This window comes from Onthophagus taurus, chromosome 5 (genome assembly GCF_036711975.1).
Source record: "Onthophagus taurus isolate NC chromosome 5, IU_Otau_3.0, whole genome shotgun sequence".
NCBI classification, from domain to species: domain Eukaryota; kingdom Metazoa; phylum Arthropoda; class Insecta; order Coleoptera; family Scarabaeidae; genus Onthophagus; species Onthophagus taurus.
The window spans coordinates 8800699-8822682 of record NC_091970.1 but is presented as its reverse complement, the minus strand read 5'-3'; the positions used below and the strand labels follow the sequence as shown (position 1 = coordinate 8822682).

The 21984-nt window shown below is 30.0% G+C and overlaps 1 protein-coding gene across 4 annotated transcripts in view; it reads right to left on the bottom strand.

The window, feature by feature from the left end:
* The window catches only part of LOC111413405 (long-chain-fatty-acid--CoA ligase 5), a 40420-nt gene that overhangs the window by 4014 nt on the left and 14422 nt on the right, over nucleotides 1–21984 (bottom strand). For 2 of the 4 annotated variants that reach the window (XM_023044362.2, XM_023044363.2), the window contains exons 2-5: nucleotides 12833–12987; nucleotides 5344–5467; nucleotides 2394–2663; nucleotides 2109–2308 (exon numbers count right to left, since the gene is read on the bottom strand). In XM_023044362.2, the coding sequence (XP_022900130.1) occupies nucleotides 2109–2308; nucleotides 2394–2663; nucleotides 5344–5467; nucleotides 12833–12987 (749 nt within the window). Of the gene's footprint in view, nucleotides 1–2108; nucleotides 2309–2393; nucleotides 2664–5343; nucleotides 5468–6177; nucleotides 6346–12832; nucleotides 12988–14189; nucleotides 14659–21984 lie in introns of those variants that run through there. The other 2 variants (XM_023044361.2, XM_023044365.2) reach the window with 2 other exon arrangements.

Here is a 21984-nt window from a genome sequence, read left to right as displayed (position 1 = left end):
TGTTGGGTTGGATTGGAAAAATATTGAGAAAAAAAATGTTGTAACAAAACCTACATTTTCGTATAACCTAAAAGTGTCAAAAAAGATGTTAATTTAAAAATTCCTGGAAGCCGTATTTATTGAAATTAAGGAATGAGACTTGTTCTAAATTAAAGCTCTAAGCTTTCTCTTTAAAATGATGTATAATAATTGTTGGGTTGGATCGGAAAAATATTGGGAAAAAGAATGTTGTAACAAAACTTACATCTTCGTATAACCTAAAAGTGTCAATAAAGATGTTAATTTAAAAATTCCTAGAAGCCGTATTTATTGAAATTAAGGAATGAGACTTGTTCTAAATTAAAGCTCAAAGCTTTCTTTTTAAAATGATGTATAATAATTGTTGGGTTCGATTGGAAAAATATTGAGAAAAAAGATCTTGAAACAAGCCTTACATTTTCGTATAACCTAAAAGTGCTAAAAAATATGCTAATTTAAAAATTCCTGGAAGCCGTATTTATTGAAATTAGGGAATGAGACTTATTCTAAATTAAAGCTCAAAGCTTTCTCTTTAAAATGATGTATAATAATTGTTGGGTTGGATTGGAAAAATATTGAGAAAAAAAATGTTGTAACAAAACTTACATTTTCGTATAACCTAAAAGTGCCAAAAAAGATGTTAATTTAAAAATTCCTGGAAGCCGTATTTATTGAAATTAAGGAATGAGACTTGTTCTAAATTAAAGCTCAATGCTTTGAATCTTTTTAAAACGATCAACAAATTCAAACACCACTTTTCATTAAACTTCTAACCTCACATCTGGACGAATAAGTTTAAATATACCTAAAAACCCTACAGTGCGGATTGTTCAAAATGAGTGTTCAAAACTACCGGTACTTTAAAGTACCGTCGGGACACAAAGGGTTAAGATACTTTACGTTTTAATAAGGTGGCTTTGCTCATTGTTATTCTAATGACAGTTGGACAGTGATTTTTTATACAGAAGATTAGTACCATGGTTATTCTCTGTCTTGAAGATGGGCGTAATTATGAATGTGTTGCAAGAATCCTTCATGTTCATCGCTCCACTATTAAAAGAGTGATAACACAAACTGGAAGAAATAAGAGAAAGACAGGAAGCGGTAGAAAACGAAAAACCGCTGCTGTTGATGACAGATTTATTCGTGTTATAGCTTTGCGGAATCGTCATTTAACGTCAGTATAGACGAAAAATGAGCTTCGACAGGTCCGAGGTACAAATGTGAGCAATTCGCCGAAGACTAAAGGAATCTGGGTTGAAAGCTTGCAGAGGAATTGAGGATTTGAGGCAATGGAACAATGTTCTCTTCACCGATGAATTCAGGTTCCGCTTACATTCTCCAAATGGGCGGAAAAGAGTGTGGAGAAGAAATGGAGAAAGGTTTGCGGAATGCACATTTAGCCCCCGTCTGAGTTATGGAGGTGGTTCAGTAATGATGTGGGCAGAAATAAGCCGGGAAGCCTGCACTGATTTGGTCATCATCGATGAATCATTAACTGCCCACCGATAAATAATTACGTGCAACCCTTCAGTGAGTTTATAGGCGATGATTTTATCCTAATGCAGGATAATGCACGGCCTCATACAGCCATGTGTGTTACACAATACCTCAATGAAGTGGTTAATCTATTTGTAGAGTCTCTGAAGATGGCCAAGGGCCGAAACTGGTTAGACTTATCTATATAAAATAAAAACCAGTATAAAAGTACCAATCAAACTCTAGATTAATTTCTTCAAAAATGTTTACACGAATCGTCATCATTTTGTCTCTAGTTTTAGTGATTAAATTTATGCCACGACTTACAGAAACTGTTCTTGTGATAGCCAAACAATTTTCAATAGTTTGAACCTGTTTATTCTGAGAAGTCTTACATTTTTCTCAACATTATTTATTTGTCGCTTAGTCAAGTGATCCATAACGCGGTCCAATTATAAAATTGGTGAGAAGTTGTTGGGTAAGAAATTTATGAAAGCCTGATGATGGGAATAATTCCCGAAACGTCGACTTATTTGTAATGGTTTAGAAATAAATATTTTAAAGGAGGAAATTTCACATATTAAAACAAATTAATTAAATTTTTTAATTACCGTTTCTGGATGGTGTCTTTTCGAACCTTGAACTTCAACGTCAGAAAACTTAATAATCTCAACTCCACGGTTTTTCGCTCTTTGCTTAGTCGCCGCTCGAACGTCTTTAACAACGATCAATTTTTGCATACAACGTGGACCTTTGTCCAATAGGAAATTGCATTTTTGGTCGTCATCGCATACGACAACATTTATAGAGGCTAAAAAAGTACAATTTAATTTTTAACAAATTTGTGTAATTGTACAAGTACAATTTTTGATTTATTTAATTTTATTTTTTTTTACTTTGTTTAATGATGAAGGCACATGCGTCCGGACCGAGGGTATCGTATAACGGAACTAAAACCATGCTGTAACAATAAAGAGCTTGTTCGGTTAGGATCCATTCGGGGCAATTCTGAGCGTAAATCCCTATAAAAGTTTCCGTTCCCGGTTGTAAACCCATTTGAATTAATCCAGCACCGAAATTTTTCGCTCTTAATAAAGCTTCATTGTAGTTTAACCATTGGTAAGGTTTGTTATACGATTCTCTCCAACCCAAACAAGGACCATTATCTGAAAAATTAATTAAAATATGTGTGAAAAGAGTCAGTTTAAACATATAAATAATATTAATAACATTTGATATTGGCTTTGATGATGAAACAACAAAAATTTACATAATATCGTTTACTGCATGAATCCAGTATACAGTATATGATTCCAGTATACAGGGTGATTCATTAGCTCTATGACAAACTTTGGCAGATGAAAGGTGATGCGATTCTAAGGAAAAAATGTTATATGAATATGGGTCCGATTCATTTTGGTTAACGAGTTACAAGCCTTTGAAAATTTTACACAGTTTAATAGGCAAATGAAAATGTAACATAAAAAATAAGTTTAAAAATTACAAAAATTGTTCGAAATGTCCGCCTTCAGCTTGAATGCACGCTTCACATCGACGAAGTAAAGATTTGCAACAATAATTATGAAGCACAAATACAGAGTTGGCTGTGATAACAAAACTGAGTTCTTTATGTCAAACATTTCAATTTACTCTATTCTGTGTGTTTCAAAGTTTATAATTGTCAGAGTTTTGATCGAAAACGAAAATGCATGTATTTACGACTGAAGAATATGCAGATATTATTTTTGTATACGGGCTTTGTAACGGAAACGCTCGGCAAGCAGCAAGAGAATACCTTCGTAGGCTTCCACATAGACATCAACCTGCCCATGCAGTGTTTAGTGCATCATTTCGCAGACTGAGAGAAACAGGTCCACTAGATTCCGTTCGTCCCCATGATGTGAATGTACAAAATGAAGAACGTGTTATTGATTTAGTACTTGACGACCCTTCAATTAGTACTCGGCGTATAGCGAGCATGTTACAAATATCCCAAAGTTTTGTATGGCGTGTATTGAATCGAGAAATGTTACATCCGTTTCATCGCCAAAATGTTCAAGCATTACATCCTGGAGATACTGAACAACGCTTAGCATTTTGCCATTGGATTATTCAGCAACATGCTCAAAATAATAACTTCATTTCCCAAGTTTTGTGGTCTGATGAAGCGTGTTTCACTAGGGACGGCATAAATAATTATCATAACGAACATGTGTGGTCCTTGCAAAATCCACATGCAATTAGACCAGGAAGATTTCAGCAACGGTTTAGTGTAGACGTTTGAGGTGGCATTTTTAACAATTCTTTGCTACCTGTATGGGTGATAAATGAACGCTTAAATGCAAATATGTACAGAAATTTCTTGGGACATAACCTTTTCGATTTTATCGACGACGTACCACTTAACATCGTTCAAAATATGTGGTATCAGCACGATGGTGCACCACCACATCGAGGAAGAGAAGTCATCGCTTGGTTACATGAACATTTTCCAAACAAATGTATTGGCAATGGAGGTCCAGTAGTCTGGCCACCACGATCTCGAGATCTAAATCCGCTGGATTATTATTTCTGGGGACACATGAAGCAGCTTGTGTACCATGTAGAAATTACTACCCGTCAGCAACTACTGGACAGAATTCAAGATGCAGCTAATAGCATACGGAATGATCCAAATATCATACGTCGTGTGATAGAATCTTTACTTCGTCGATGTGAGGCGTGCATTCAAGCTGAAGGCGGACATTTTTGTAATTTTTAAACTTATTTTTTATGTTACATTTTCATTTGCCTATTAAACTGTGTAAAATTTTCAAAGGCTTGTAACTCTTTAACCAAAATGAATCGGACCCATATTCATATAACATTTTTTCCTTAGAATCGCATCACCTTTCATCTGCCAAAGTTTGTCATAGAGCTAATGAATCACCCTGTATAGAATATCATTTTAGTATATAATAGATGATTCCAGTATCACGTGGATGATGTCAAAACCCAAAAGTTAGATGCAATGTGTATGATAATTACTAAAACCAAACAACAGGGAACTTTTTAGGACTTGCTCGTAGCAGCATAAAAGTACTAATGGGTGTGTTTACTGGGCATTGCCGATTAAAAGCACACCTCAATTTGTTGGGTTTAGCCGACGATGTTGAATGCCGATTATGTGCGGAGGAAGCAGAGACGATTGAGCATGTTTTATGCCACTGCCCTGCTGTTAACCGTATCAGATTCATGATTTTTGGGTCGCAGTTTATCTCCTCAAAGGATGTGAATGACCTTTTACCGAGCAAGGTATTAATGTTCGTTAACAGCATTGGACGGACTGCACTGTGAAATTTGATAACGATATCTATTGGGGTACAATAGATCTAGATTTGTAGATTTGAGCAGGAAAGAAAGACAAAATATGTGGCTGCAAAATAATGGGTGTCCAGCACATTTTTCACATATTGTTTTCGAGATAATCGCTTGTCTCACGTCAAATAACCCTGTATATACATACAGTGTGTTAATTAATTTTCGTACCTGACGTCTTAATTCAAGTATGCAACCAATATCACAGTATTGGTATTGCAATATACGATTTGTGTATTACAATATCTATACTGTGATGTTGGTTGCATACTTGCAATGATGACGTCGGGTACGATAATTAATTAACACACTGTATATATCTTATCTTACACACTATCTGTTAAGAACTATTATTATAAGATGTGTAGGCATTATTTGGACAGCAAGTGTTAAATGAATATTTTTCCTTATGACTTATGTCGACCAAAAGAAAACTATTTCGATTTTCATCTCATTTAAATAATATTAATTTGATGATGAAAAACTTACTTGCTTCTTTGGCACCTCTTCGAAAACCTTCGTATAAAGTCCTCGTATCTGAATAAAGATAGCTGACGAATTGGCCTTCCTTAGCATCCTTAAAAAATTTTGATATCCTGATCAATTCTGGACCCTGAAAAACAAATTAATTTCTCAAATACGTTTCCACATTCTTAATTTTTAAAAGAATGTCGAATTAAAAAAAAAACGTAAAATTAAGCACTTAAATATTGGACAAACGCCAATTTAAATACACGAAGGTGATCCTTAAATGTGATTTTTGGCTATGCAGAAATAAAAATTTGTTGCAGACACCACACCTATTTATCATATCTTCTAGGTCATCATTTCCAAAAAATTAACATCAAATTAAAGGTTTGTTTAAAATAATTTGTTGAACACCAACTCAAATTGAAACCAATTTAAATGTCAATGAGCTAAATTTATCGTTTACTTTTAAACTTGACATTTTATGTTATTATTTATGTTTTTTTTTTGATTTCTTTTTTATTAGAATTTTTTAAACTTGAATCATACACCCAAAAAACAAAAATGAAAATATTAAATCGTATGAAAGGTTAATAAATCAAAGTCGGTAGACTATAACATAACTTCATTTATGTTATTTTAGCATTACAAATTATTGCATAAGACGTACTCTGATGGATCACGTGCGGGAATGTTTATTTTTAGAAATAAAGCAATAAATTACCATCTAATTGCATTCAAAATGCGTTCAGCCACGTTCGCTAAACATTAATCATAACTTACTAAACGAAGTAGAACTTAAAAGCTTTTAATTAAATTTTGAAATTGTTTATTTGTACAAATTATGCGACTTACTCTGGTTTTGTAAACATCGGTTTGATTATTTAAATTAATCGGGACGTGAATCGGCTGAACTGTAGCGCAACAACACTTGCAACACATTTTTTAAAATTTTTCTTTTAAGAAATAGAAAAAAAATTAATTCATATTCACAATGTCGTCTCGAACACTTTTATTTTCCTACGAGAAAATGTCCACCTCACCAAATCTCAGACTCTACTTGGCTAACGTTCAATAACACGAAATTTACGTAAATGTTCTTCAATTATAAATAGGATGGAGGACAATTTTTGTTCAACAAATCACCGATAAACGTTCGTTTTCTTTATCTTTCTAATAGAAATTCCTCTCCGAATTGGATTTCAACTGAGTGATAATAATTTTTCGGGAGGAAAGCACGGTCCGGTTGATTTTCAACTACTGAAAAGCTTTCATTCGAGTTAGAATCGTTAAATAGTAGAGATGACCCTCACTCCACTTCACCATTACAAAAATATAACGAGATGCCGATTCGTAAAAAAAAAGAACAAATCACGAGGTGTTGTTACAAAATTTTCTTGTTGATTCTTCCTTATTAATCATTAAATTTAAAAATTTAATTGATTGCGTTGATTGATTTTGAAAATTTAGAGATATTTAAAGGTTTCAAAACAAACATATTGACAAAAATGATTTTTGATCTAATTTTGGGTATGTTTTTATTGAAATATTATTCGATGCGAGTGACACATCGTCTTCTATCGAAATATAAAAGCATAAATATGTACAGATTGAAATGTTCTTTAAAATATTTTATACCTCATCGTTATATCTCAATTCGTTCTTAAAATACGATTGTCTAAATTTTTTTTTTTACAAATTAATAAAAATGTAGAGCTGAGTTTAAAAAATCATAATGACCAGGTTTATGGAATGTAAGAAATCATTTATGGCACACCAAATCTTCATTAAATTTGCTTTAAAACGTGCTTTATCTCATCGTTATATCTCAATTTGTTTTTAAGATACGAGATTTTCTAAATTTGTGTTTTTTACGAAAAAATAAAGATGCAGAACTGACTTTAAAAAATCATAACATCCAAGTTTATGGAAAATAAGAAATCATTTAAGGCATATTAAATCTTCATTAAATTTGCTTTAAAATGTTCTTTACTTCATCGTTATATCTCAATTCGTTCTCAAGATACAATCTCTTTAATTTCTATTTTTTTATATATTAATAAAAATGTAGAGCTGAGGTTAAAAAATCATAATGACCAGGTTTATGGAATGTAAGAAATCATTTATGGCACACCAAATCTTCATTAAATTTACTTTAAAATGTGCTTTATCTCATCGTTATATCTCAATTCGTTCTCAAGATACAATTTCTTTAATTTCTATTTTTTTATATATTAATAAAAATGTAGAGCTGAGGTTAAAAAATCATAATGACCAGGTTTATGGAATATAAGAAATCATTTATGGCACACCAAATCTTCATTAAATTTGCTTTAAAACGTGGTTTATCTCATCGTTATATCTCAATTTGTTTTTAAGATATGAGATTTTCTAAATTTCTGTTTTTTACGAAGAAATAAAGATGCAGAACTGATCTTAAAAAATCATAACAACCAAGTTTATGGAAAATAAGAAATCATTTAAGACACATTAAATCTTCATTAAATTTGCTTTAAAATGTTCTTTACTTCATCGTTATATCTCAATTCGTTCTCAAGATACAATTTCTTTAATTTCTATTTTTTTATATATTAATAAAAATGTAGAGCTGAGTTTAAAAAATCATAATGACCAGGTTTATGGAATGTAAGAAATCATTTATGGCACACCAAATCTTCATTAAATTTGCTTTAAAACGTGCTTTATCTCATCGTTATATCTCAATTTGTTTTTAAGATATGAGATTTTCTAAATTTCTGTTTTTTACGAAGAAATAAAGATGCAGAACTGATCTTAAAAAATCATAACAACCAAGTTTATGGAAAATAAGAAATCATTTAAGACACATTAAATCTTCATTAAATTTGCTTTAAAATGTTCTTTACTTCATCGTTATATCTCAATTCGTTTTCAAGATACAATTTCTTTAATTTCTATTTTTTTATAAATTAATAAAAATGTAGAGCTGAGTTTAAAAAATCATAATGACCAGGTTTATGGAATGTAAGAAATCATTTATGGCACACCAAATCTTCATTAAATTTACTTTAAAATGTGCTTTATCTCATCGTTATATCTCAATTTGTTTTTAAGATACGAGATTTTCTAAATTTGTGTTTTTTACGAAAAAATAAAGATGCAGAACTGACCTTAAAAAATCATAACATCCAAGTTTATGGAAAATAAGAAATCATTTAAGGCATATTAAATCTTCATTAAATTTGCTTTAAAATGTTCTTTACTTCATCGTTATATCTCAATTCGTTCTAAAGATACAATTTCTTTAATTTCTATTTTTTTATATATTAATAAAAATGTAGAGCTGAGTTGAAAAAATCATAATGACCAGGTTTATGGAATATAAGAAATCATTTATGGCACACCAAATCTTCATTAAATTTGCTTTAAAACGTGGTTTATCTCATCGTTATATCTCAATTTGTTTTTAAGATACTTAATTTTCTATATTTCTGTTTTTTACGAAGAAATAAAGATGCAGAACTGACCTTAAAAAATCATAACATCCAAGTTTATGGAAAATAAGAAATCATTTAAGGCATATTAAATCTTCATTAAATTTGCTTTAAAATGTTCTTTACTTCATCGTTATATCTCAATTCGTTCTAAAGATACAATTTCTTTAATTTCTATTTTTTTATAAATTAATAAAAATGTAGAGCTAAGTTTAAAAAAATCACAACGTCCAGGTTTATGGAATGTAAGAAATCATTTATGGCACACCAAATCTTCATTAAATTTACTTTAAAATGTGCTTTATCTCATCGTTATATCTCAATTTGTTTTTAAGATACGAGATTTTCTAAATTTCTGTTTTTTACGAAAAAATAAAGATGCAGAACTGACTTTAAAAAATCATAACATCCAAGTTTATGGAAAATAAGAAATCATTTAAGGCATATTAAATCTTCATTAAATTTGCTTTAAAATGTCTTTACTTCATCGTTATATCTCAATTCGTTCTCAAGATACAATTTCTTTAATTTCTATTTTTTTATATATTAATAAAAATGTAGAGCTGAGTTTAAAAAATCATAATGACCAGGTTTATGGAATGTAAGAAATCATTTATGGCACACCAAATCTTCATTAAATTTGCTTTAAAACGTGGTTTATCTCATCGTTATATCTCAATTTGTTTTTAAGATATTTAATTTTCTATATTTCTGTTTTTTACGAAGAAATAAAGATGCAGAACTGACCTTAAAAAATCATAACATCCAAGTTTATGGAAAATAAGAAATCATTTAAGGCATATTAAATCTTCATTAAATTTGCTTTAAAATGTTCTTTACTTCATCGTTATATCTCAATTCGTTCTAAAGATACAATTTCTTTAATTTCTATTTTTTTATAAATTAATAAAAATGTAGAGCTAAGTTTAAAAAAATCACAACGTCCAGGTTTATGGAATGTAAGAAATCATTTATGGCACACCAAATCTTCATTAAATTTACTTTAAAATGTGCTTTATCTCATCGTTATATCTCAATTTGTTTTTAAGATACGAGATTTTCTAAATTTCTGTTTTTTACGAAAAAATAAAGATGCAGAACTGACTTTAAAAAATCATAACATCCAAGTTTATGGAAAATAAGAAATCATTTAAGGCATATTAAATCTTCATTAAATTTGCTTTAAAATGTTCTTTACTTCATCGTTATATCTCAATTCGTTCTAAAGATACAATTTCTTTAATTTCTATTTTTTTATAAATTAATAAAAATGTAGAGCTAAGTTTAAAAAAATCACAACGTCCAGGTTTATGGAATGTAAGAAATCATTTATGGCACACCAAATCTTCATTAAATTTACTTTAAAATGTGCTTTATCTCATCGTTATATCTCAATTTGTTTTTAAGATACGAGATTTTCTAAATTTCTGTTTTTTACGAAAAAATAAAGATGCAGAACTGACTTTAAAAAATCATAACATCCAAGTTTATGGAAAATAAGAAATCATTTAAGGCATATTAAATCTTCATTAAATTTGCTTTAAAATGTCTTTACTTCATCGTTATATCTCAATTCGTTCTCAAGATACAATTTCTTTAATTTCTATTTTTTTATATATTAATAAAAATGTAGAGCTGAGTTTAAAAAATCATAATGACCAGGTTTATGGAATGTAAGAAATCATTTATGGCACACCAAATCTTCATTAAATTTGCTTTAAAACGTGGTTTATCTCATCGTTATATCTCAATTTGTTTTTAAGATATTTAATTTTCTATATTTCTGTTTTTTACGAAGAAATAAAGATGCAGAACTGACCTTAAAAAATCATAACATCCAAGTTTATGGAAAATAAGAAATCATTTAAGGCATATTAAATCTTCATTAAATTTGCTTTAAAATGTTCTTTACTTCATCGTTATATCTCAATTCGTTCTAAAGATACAATTTCTTTAATTTCTATTTTTTTATAAATTAATAAAAATGTAGAGCTAAGTTTAAAAAAATCACAACGTCCAGGTTTATGGAATGTAAGAAATCATTTATGGCACACCAAATCTTCATTAAATTTACTTTAAAATGTGCTTTATCTCATCGTTATATCTCAATTTGTTTTTAAGATACGAGATTTTCTAAATTTCTGTTTTTTACGAAAAAATAAAGATGCAGAACTGACTTTAAAAAATCATAACATCCAAGTTTATGGAAAATAAGAAATCATTTAAGGCATATTAAATCTTCATTAAATTTGCTTTAAAATGTTCTTTACTTCATCGTTATATCTCAATTCGTTCTAAAGATACAATTTCTTTAATTTCTATTTTTTTATAAATTAATAAAAATGTAGAGCTAAGTTTAAAAAAATCACAACGTCCAGGTTTATGGAATGTAAGAAATCATTTATGGCACACCAAATCTTCATTAAATTTACTTTAAAATGTGCTTTATCTCATCGTTATATCTCAATTTGTTTTTAAGATACGAGATTTTCTAAATTTCTGTTTTTTACGAAAAAATAAAGATGCAGAACTGACTTTAAAAAATCATAACATCCAAGTTTATGGAAAATAAGAAATCATTTAAGGCATATTAAATCTTCATTAAATTTGCTTTAAAATGTTCTTTACTTCATCGTTATATCTCAATTCGTTCTCAAGATACAATCTCTTTAATTTCTATTTTTTTATATATTAATAAAAATGTAGAGCTGAGTTTAAAAAATCATAATGACCAGGTTTATGGAATATAACAAATCATTTATGGCACATCAAATCTTCATTAAATTTGCTTTAAAATGTGGTTTATCTCATCGTTGTATCTCAATTTGTTTTTAAGATACGAGATTTTCTAAATTTGTGTTTTTTACGAAAAAATAAAGATGCAGAACTGACCTTAAAAAATCATAACATCCAAGTTTATGGAAAATAAGAAATCATTTAAGGCATATTAAATCTTCATTAAATTTGCTTTAAAATGTTCTTTACTTCATCGTTATATCTCAATTCGTTCTCAAGATACAATCTCTTTAATTTCTATTTTTTTATATATTAATAAAAATGTAGAGCTGAGGTTAAAAAATCATAATGACCAGGTTTATGGAATATAAGAAATCATTTATGGCACACCAAATCTTCATTAAATTTGCTTTAAAACGTGGTTTATCTCATCGTTATATCTCAATTTGTTTTTAAGATACTTAATTTTCTATATTTCTGTTTTTTACGAAGAAATAAAGATGCAGAACTGACCTTAAAAAATCATAACATCCAAGTTTATGGAAAATAAGAAATCATTTAAGGCATATTAAATCTTCATTAAATTTGCTTTAAAATGCTCTTTACTTCATCGTTATATCTCAATTCGTTCTAAAGATACAATTTCTTTAATTTCTATTTTTTTATATATTAATAAAAATGTAGAGCTCAGTTTAAAAAATCATAATGACCAGGTTTATGGAATATAAGAAATCATTTATGGCACACCAAATCTTCATTAAATTTGCTTTAAAATGTGCTTTATCTCATTTATGATTTTTTTAAATTTTTGTTTTTTACAATCAAACAAGCGGAGCTAAGTTTAAAGAATCATAACAACGTGATTTATGGATAGTAAGAAATTATTTATGGCACATTGAATCTACATTAAATTTGCTACAAAATGATCTTTACTTCATCATCATATCTCAATTCGTTTTTGAGATACGATTCTTTTTAGCAACTACTTTTTTTATGAGATCATTATCTTGATGATTCTTTTGGCGCTTAAATAAAGTATCATTGACCCACTCACAGTCCGTTAGACGAACGAAAAACTTTGATTGATTCAGTTCAATGCTAACGGAACATTCTCGATCATCATCTCAACGAAAAAAAAATCTTTAGAGTTCATCATCTCTTTTAAATAGCCGAGTTGTATTAAAAACTTTTTTTAGTGGATTATTTTCTTGTAGTGGTCTCTAAAAATACATCGTGGTTTCTAATTTTGTTACATCTTCGACGTAGAGAATACGTAATAAGATTTAAAACGATGTATTTACCGGTAAAAGCGTGCACTGTTCATCTAGAGGAAATAGTGGTTTTTGTGGTGCTGGTCTGCTTGCCAAATAAAACGCTGAAGCTGCGGCAACTCCCGTCAAAGCCAAAGCACCGGCTCCACCTCCAATGTAATGAAGGTATTGCTCCATATCTTCCACTAAAAACAAAATAAAAACGAAATTTATTAATAAATAATAAGTTTAAAACGTTGTATCACATCTTTAAGATCTATTTTACTTCTGAACAAAACTCTTGGCAAGAACCTGAGTGTATACGACAGATAAAGACGACCCAAATAACGGGTGATTTAATTTATTTTTAAAATAGAAATAATTATTTGGTGTTAATTTGAATAATTTGGGCCAAAAATTCTTAATCTCCATTAAATTTCCTTTAAAATGAACCCAAACTCGATGTGGTTATCTCAAAAAATAAAGCTAATCATGAAGTTAGCCATATAAAGTTAAACAACGTGAAGTTGGATTTAAATGAGTTATAACTCGGTTGTTTTTTGAGATAAACCCATCGAGTTTGTACTCATTTTAAAGGATTTTTTGTGTTGTATAAAATGAATTATTTATTTTTTTTTAATTTAACGTCTATAAAAATTTGAAAAAACCTTTTCAAAGTTTCACATTCCTTTTAAGTCTCTCTAACCTTTTCAGTTACTGTTACATAAAATGACAATAAGGCAGTTAGGTTCGTTGAACTGTTCGGGACTGAAAACTATCGCGTGGGTTTCCTGGATGCATTTCGAGCGCTCGGGATAATAAATTTCGAATTTTTCCAAAGTCAGGAACGAGTAGAAAGTGGGTGAGCTGTAACTCGGCGCTCGCTGAAGCTCTCGCGATCTCTTCGTGTGTAATAGGTGAAAGATTTCGATCCCGGTTAATGCCGGATACAATAAACCATTTAAAATGGGGTGCGCAACCATGTTAGGAGGAATGTTTTCTTTGAGAACTTTCTTAAATTAGAAATAACTTTGGGCGATCTCTAAAGAGAAAACGAGAATTAAAAATAATTTCTCAATTGGTTCCCAAAGTAATTTAAGGAGCCCGATTTTTTTTTTCGTTGCTTAATTTTTGATTGTGCTCCTCTCAATTACTGTCAGGCATGGTGTTCAGTTTGGAAGTGTATTGACTCCAAAAAATCGGGTTCACTGCTCCCTCGATTTATATTTTGATTGGCCAATTTCGAAAAAGGAGCGATGCGAAATGAAATAATCGCAACGGAGTCACATTCGCGAGGGCAATAAACTACAAATCGATATAACAAAAATTGTTTCTATTCATCAAAATTTAATCCATCAAGATTTAACCCAGAAAGATTGAATCCATAAAGTAAAACTTAATAACTTACAATTTCTCGTTTCCGGTCCATTTTCTTCTTTAACCCGCTTAATTCTTTTCTTAACGATTTTTTTCTGACTTTTCTTACGACCGTTCACGTACGTTTTCACGTAATTAATTATTTCTTCCTTCATATTAAGATTTAATTTCGATAAAATAGTTCATTGAATCACAATTTTCAAAATGAAACGAAAAAATAATAGTGACTTCTTGCATAAGCGCCTATCCGGGCACTTGTGCGTAGTACCAAAGAAGTGTGGCACAATTTAAGTTTTACCGAGCTGCCACTACTACTTCTTCTTCGAGAGACGAAGAGATCTCTTTGGTTGTGGTTCAGTATCCGTCGCGGCTTTGCACCACAATAATTTGATCGTTAGGAATTGTCCCGAAAAAATTATTATTCAATTATACTTTCATTAATTTAAACATTTTTTTTATGTCACCACAATGAAATGTTATACTTAGGCGGTGTTTAACACAACAATGCGTGCGTATCGGTTCGCGTAACGCTTTTATACTCACGTGTACGACTTAAAAAAACCACTACACTCTGTACAATATATATCGGCGATATCTATCGTAGTGGGGTTGGATACATTTATTTATCTTTTCTTATACAATAATTTCGTTGTAAATTTTGGTTCTTATCTGGATAAAGAATGACGTAAGGATACTAATCTTTATGTTTTAATATTAATTGAGTTTAAAATTTTTCACTTAATGTGGAGAAACTTGATATGCTGAGTAATAAATTCTGTTATAAACTCGCCGCGTTAGATTTGATAATTTTATGATTACGTTGCGTTCTTGCAAGATATTATATACTTAAAATATTAACAATTTTTTAATAATAAAACTAATATATAACCGATTTCAACCTAAAAGACCATCTTCAACACTTCAAAAGCAAAGAGGATTAATATACCCACTAATTTTGAATTCCTCATCGAATTTCCGTTAATTTGAGTACAAACTCGATGGGGTTTGATAAAATTTTGTTTGTTCCAAAATGGCGGATTGACGTAAAAATTAAGATGGAGGGTTAAAATCAAAATTAATAAAAATATATCGTGTTGGGGATGATATAAATTGCGGATTTCAAAAATATCCTAATAAAAATTAATAATAAATCGGTTTTAATTAATTATTTCGTTTATAATAAAAATTTCGTTCATTTTGAAATTAATATTTGAATTCCTTATCGAATTTCCGTTAATTTGAGTACAAACTCGATGGCGTTTCATGAAATTTTGTTTGTTGCAAAATGGCGGATTGACGTAAAAATTAAGATGGAAGGTTAAAATCAAAATTAATGAAAATATATCGTGTTGGGTATCGTTTTGGGATGATTTAAATCGCGGATTTCAAAAATATCATAATAAAAATTTAATAATAAATCGGTTTTAATTAAGTATTTCGTTTATAATAAAAATTTCGTTCATTTTGAAATTAATTTTGAATTCCTCATCGAATTTCCGTTAATTTGAGTACAAACTCGACGGGGTTTGATGAAATTTTGTTTGTTCCAAAATGGCGGATTGACGTAAAAATTAAGATGGAGGGTTAAAATCAAAATTAATGAAAATATATCGAGTTGGGTATCGTTTTGGGATGATTTAAATCGCGGATTTCAAAAATATCATAACAAAAATTTAATAATAAATCGGTTTTAATTAATTATTTCGTTTATAATAAAAATTTCGTTCATTTTGAAATTAATTTTGAATTCCTTATCGAATTTCCGTTAATTAGAGTACAAACTCGATGGGATTTGAAGAAATTTTGTTTGTTCCAAAATGGCGGATTGACGTAAAAATTAAGATGGAGGGTTAAAATCAAAATTAATGAAAATATATCGTGTTGGGTATCGTTTTGGGATGATTTAAATCGCGGATTTCAAAAATATCATAATAAAAATTTAATAATAAATCGGTTTTAATTAATTATTTCGTTTATAATAAAAATTTCGTTTATTTTGAAATTAATTTTGAATTCCTCATCGAATTTCCGTTAATTTGAGTACAAACTCGACGGGGTTTGATGAAATTTTGTTTGTTCCAAAATGGCGGATTGACGTAAAAATTAAGATGGAGGGTTAAAATCAAAATTAATGAAAATATATCGAGTTGGGTATCGTTTTGGGATGATTTAAATCGCGGATTTCAAAAATATCATAATAAAAATTTAATAATAAATCGGTTTTAATTAATTATTTCGTTTATAATAAAAATTTCGTTCATTTTGAAATTAATTTTGAATTCCTTATCGAATTTCCGTTAATTAGAGTACAAACTCGATGGGATTTGAAGAAATTTTGTTTGTTCCAAAATGGCGGATTGACGTAAAAATTAAGATGGAGGGTTAAAATCAAAATTAATGAAAATATATCGTGTTGGGTATCGTTTTGGGATGATTTAAATCGCGGATTTCAAAAATATCATAATAAAAATTTAATAATAAATCGGTTTTAATTAATTATTTCGTTTATAATAAAAATTTCGTTTATTTTGAAATTAATTTTGAATTCCTCATCGAATTTCCGTTAATTTGAGTACAAACTCGACGGGGTTTGATGAAATTTTGTTTGTTCCAAAATGGCGGATTGACGTAAAAATTAAGATGGAGGGTTAAAATCAAAATTAATGAAAATATATCGAGTTGGGTATCGTTTTGGGATGATTTAAATCGCGGATTTCAAAAATATCATAATAAAAATTTAATAATAAATCGGTTTTAATTAATTATTTCGTTTATAATAAAAATTTCGTTCATTTTGAAATTAATTTTGAATTCCTTATCGAATTTCCGTTAATTTGAGTACAAACTCGATGGGGTTTGATGAAATTTTGTTTGTTCCAAAATGGCGGATTGACGTAAAAATTAAGATGGAGGGTTAAAATCAAAATTAATGAAAATATATCGAGTTGGGTATCGTTTTGGGATGATTTAAATCGCGGATTTCAAAAATATCATAACAAAAATTTAATAATAAATCGGTTTTAATTAATTATTTCGTTTATAATAAAAATTTCGTTCATTTTGAAATTAATTTTGAATTCCTTGTCGAATTTCCGTTAATTTGAGTACAAACTCGATGGGATTTGAAGAAATTTTGTTTGTTCCAAAATGGCGGATTGACGTAAAAATTAAGATGGAGGGTTAAAATCAAAATTAATGAAAATATATCGTGTTGGGTATCGTTTTGGGATGATTTAAATCGCGGATTTCAAAAATATCAACAAAAATTTAATAATAAATCGGTTTTAATTAATTATTTCGTTTATAATAAAAATTTCGTTAATTTTGAAATTAATTTTAAATTCCTTATCGAATTTCCTTTAATTTGAGTACAAACTCGACGGGGTTTGATGAAATTTTGTTTGCTCCAAAATGGCGGATTGACGTAAAAATTAAGATGGAGGGTTAAAATCAAAATTAATGAAAATATATCGTGTTGGGTATCGTTTTGGGATGATTTAAATCGCGGATTTCAAAAATATCAACAAAAATTTAATAATAAATCGGTTTTAATTAATTATTTCGTTTATAATAAAAATTTCGTTAATTTTGAAATTAATTTTAAATTCCTTATCGAATTTCCTTTAATTTGAGTACAAACTCGACGGGGTTTGATGAAATTTTGTTTGCTCCAAAATGGCGGATTGACGTAAAAATTAAGATGGAGGGTTAAAATCAAAATTAATGAAAATATATCGTGTTGGGTTTCGTTTTGGGATGATTTAAATCGGGGATTTCAAAAATATCCTAATAAAAATTAATAATAAATCGGTTTTAATTAATTATTTCCTTTATAATAAAAATTTCGTTAATTTTGAAATTAATTTTGAATTCCTCATCGAATTTCCTTTAATTTGAGTACAAACTCGATGGGGTTTGATGAAATTTTATTTATTCCAAAATGGCGGATTGACGTAAAAATTAAGATGGAGGGTTAAAATCAAAATTAATGAAAATATATCGTGTTGGGTATCGTTTTGGGATAATTTTAATTGGGGATTTCAAAAATATCATAATAAATCGATTTTAATTAATTATTTCGTTTATAATAAAAATTTCGTTAATTTTGAAATTAATAATGAATTCCTTATCGAATTTCCTTTAATTTGAGTACAAACTCGATGGGGTTTGATGAAATTCTGTTTGTTCCAAAATGGCGGATTGACGTAAAAGTTAAGATGGAGGGTTAAAATCAAAATTAATGAAAATATATCGTGTTGGGTATCATTTCGGGATTATTTGAGGCGTAGATTCCAACTATATCAATCTATGTCCGTTTCGAGCAATAAGTTAGAGTCGTAAATCAGTTATTTTACCTATCATCTCTAATTTTTAACGCATTCGAACCTTTAAACGAAGTTGAAACTGCTTCTAAGCGGACTATACAACTTATGTCTTCTTACAATGTCGATATTGCTTGTATATCAGCTATCTATTTGGCGCTAGGCGAAGACTTTAGAACAGTAAGTAGAGGAAGAACCAATAGAGGAATAGCACACCATCAGAAATTCATTCAGTTCTTCACTTAACATTTATCAATATAAAATAATATAATAATATTCAATTTAACATTAATCTCATTCAAAACAACATTAAAAAATTATTTGATAACAACGTCGCAAAAATACTTAAAAAAAGAAGCTGAAGCAAAATTTGAATGCAGAGCAGATAATCCAAACAGCAGTAAAGTTATCGAGAGTATCAACTAGACATCAATCTAGTAATTACGTTTAATATACATAGTTTTGAAAAACCTGCGAGATAAAATAATCGGCCAAGTTTGGTTATTTCCCAACAACTTGGAAAAAGGCAGAAATATTGATGTTGTCAAAACCGGGAAAAAAGAATCCAACGCTGTCAAAGATATTTGAGAAGATTATTTATGCAAGATTATCAAAGGAATTGATGGTTTAAAGAAATCTTGTATTAGACGTGTCTTCTTCAGACTATCTCTGTACCAAGATGTTCTTGTTTTCAAACATCTATGGGACTTGGTACTTCTAATGCTTGAGGAACTGGACAAGTGATTGAATAAGTGATTTTATAGCATAGATGCCATAGATCATAGATCGTATTTTAAGAGTGGTCTGGTATTTTCTGTTTCTCCAGAAGACATTTTGAGAAAAAATTCCTTTCTGATCAAAACGTCTCAGTCTCCAACCATGTCCAGTTCCTGGAATCGCGTGATTATACTTGTGGACCAAAGCGTGGATCTATCGGCTATACTTAATTTGCATCCAGCTTGGTTTAGGTCCATCATAACTTAGATCTGCTCCACCACAACTTGATTTGTTTCTATTACAAGTTGGATTTTGGACAATATTTTTGGGCTAATAATTATTTTATATGGCAAAATCATCAAATTTAGAATTTTTCTGGTTCTGATTCTTACAATTTGGCAAAAGTCAATAATGTATTAAAATCTTGAGATTAATTGAGAAACTTTTTTGCAAAAAATTTTAAATCAAAATTTTAAGGTGGTCAAAAATGTCTTCGAGTGGTTTATTATCTCGTTTCGAATGATATAAACGGCCGTAGTATCTATATATAGTATGTTAAGGCCGCGAATGGCGCAACCGGGCGTAGTGCGCAAGGTCAATGCACCGTTTTATTTAAAGGAACAAGAGCGCGCCCCGTGAAACGTAAGTAGGCCACGACACAGCGCCTCCATCTCTTTTACTTCTTTAGTCCGGGGGCACGCGTTGTTTTGTTGTGTCCCGTCCGGACCATCTTTTTTTGCGTAACACCGGCAGCTGCGTCTGAGGGGCTCCAATTTTATCGAGAAAAATAATTAATGCAATGAATCATAAGTATGGAAATTTTTTCTATGCACTTTGCGTCTGTGATTTTTCGTTCCATTATTCAAACGGGGTAGTCCGGATTTTTTCGCACCGCGCGCGTTGTCTATTTCCGGCGGCGCAGACGAACAATCGATCTAAACACGCCCAGTTTTTGTTGTTGTTGTCTTGTACAGAGACTATAGACTAAGATAATTGTGATTCCCTACCGCGAATTTCATTTGCATGCACAGAACGGCGGCAGACTGTTTACGTTTTCTACGACGGCCTTGAATAACGACGTCTCGCTGAGTGAGTGTAATGACTTTTCGCGGATATCGGCGAAATATCGATGCCTATCCCGATTTCATTTACTTATCTTCATCTTTACCCATCAAGGTTAAACAAAGAAGATAAGACACTTTTTACGTAAAATTTTTTAACTGATTACGTACATAAATTGTAATAATCTTCAATATAATCGTCCAAAATAGTAATACCATGAATTGCTTTTAATTTATTATTTTAATTCATTTATTGCTTTCAAAGACTTTAATAATTGTTTGGAAAAGAGATATGTTTTCCAAAAAGCTACCTACCACCTCCAGAGTGTTAGATACACTTCTGGAAAAGGTTAATAACTGCTTGGAAAGAAGAGGTATGCTTCCCAAAAAGCTACCTAATGCTGCCAGAATTCTAGATACTGGTGGAAAAGATTACAATCTGCTTGGAGAAGACTAGACAGTGCAAACAAACTGCTTGGAAAGACGAAATACTGTTTCCATAAGATTATTTGCTGCTTTCCAAGCGCGATATACTAGTTGAAAAGATTACAACCTGCTTGGAGAAGACTAAATACTGCTGGGAGAAACTATTATCTGCTTGGAAAGACAAGATACTGTTTTCAAAAGATTATTAACTACTCTCAGAATGCTAAATATTGTTGGAAAGACTACTAATTGCTTGGAGAAAGCTAGATATTGTTCGCAAAGACTATTTAATGCTTTCAGAAGACTATGACTGTTACCAAAACACTACTAAGTGCTTGGAGATTAGAATACTACTGGTTGAAGACTATCTACTGAAACTATTCTTCAGTTATCTTAATCCTATCTATAATTATCAACCAAGATTGCGATTCTGAACTTTCGGAATCAATTTTATGTAAACATTTATAGCTGATTCTGATAAGTTTTAGTATTTGCCAAAAGATGCAATAATGCATATGTTTGGAAAGTTTTAAAATGTAGCTTTGAATAACAACAGAATCTATTGTAAGTACGACAATAGAATAAAGTCCAACCTCAACGTTGTCTAAATACTTAGAACTGATTCTGAACTTTCTGGAATCAGTTACCGAATATGTGCTGCATCTTTTTGAACCAACTTGCAAAATTTATACAAGTTTATGCTAATCTCTCAACATTTTCCGCAATATTTTACGGAGATAATAAGCAATAATACTCTGGTCTAGCCAACGGGGTTCCTATTTCATTTAGATTTTGACAAAATCTTCCTTTTGACTTAACATTATTTTGTGAAAAACATTAATTGATTTTTTTTTGTTGGAAAAACTATCTTTCGTCTTCAGACACACGAGTGTTAGTTCTAGTTTTACACTAGCACTATCACTAGAACTAATACAAGACCTAGAACTAGAATTATTCGGGTTTAGCAGTCTTGAGAGTGTTAGTTCTAGTGACAGTGGTAGGTAGCGCTAGTTAGCATAAGATATTACTATGTTGTATATTTTTATTGAACTAAAACTAGAACGAATAATTTAATTTTATCATTATATTCGTAATCTTCATAAAATAACCTTTAAAATGAGTCCAAACTTGACGCATTTATCACAAAAAACCAGAAAGTTCGAACTTTCAACTTTTAACTTTGACATATTTGTCAACTTCATAGAAAATCCTGTCAAATGAGTCCAAACTCGATATATTTAACTTTAATATTAATGGAAATACAATCACTTCCGGTTTGAAACGTCAACGTCAATTTTGA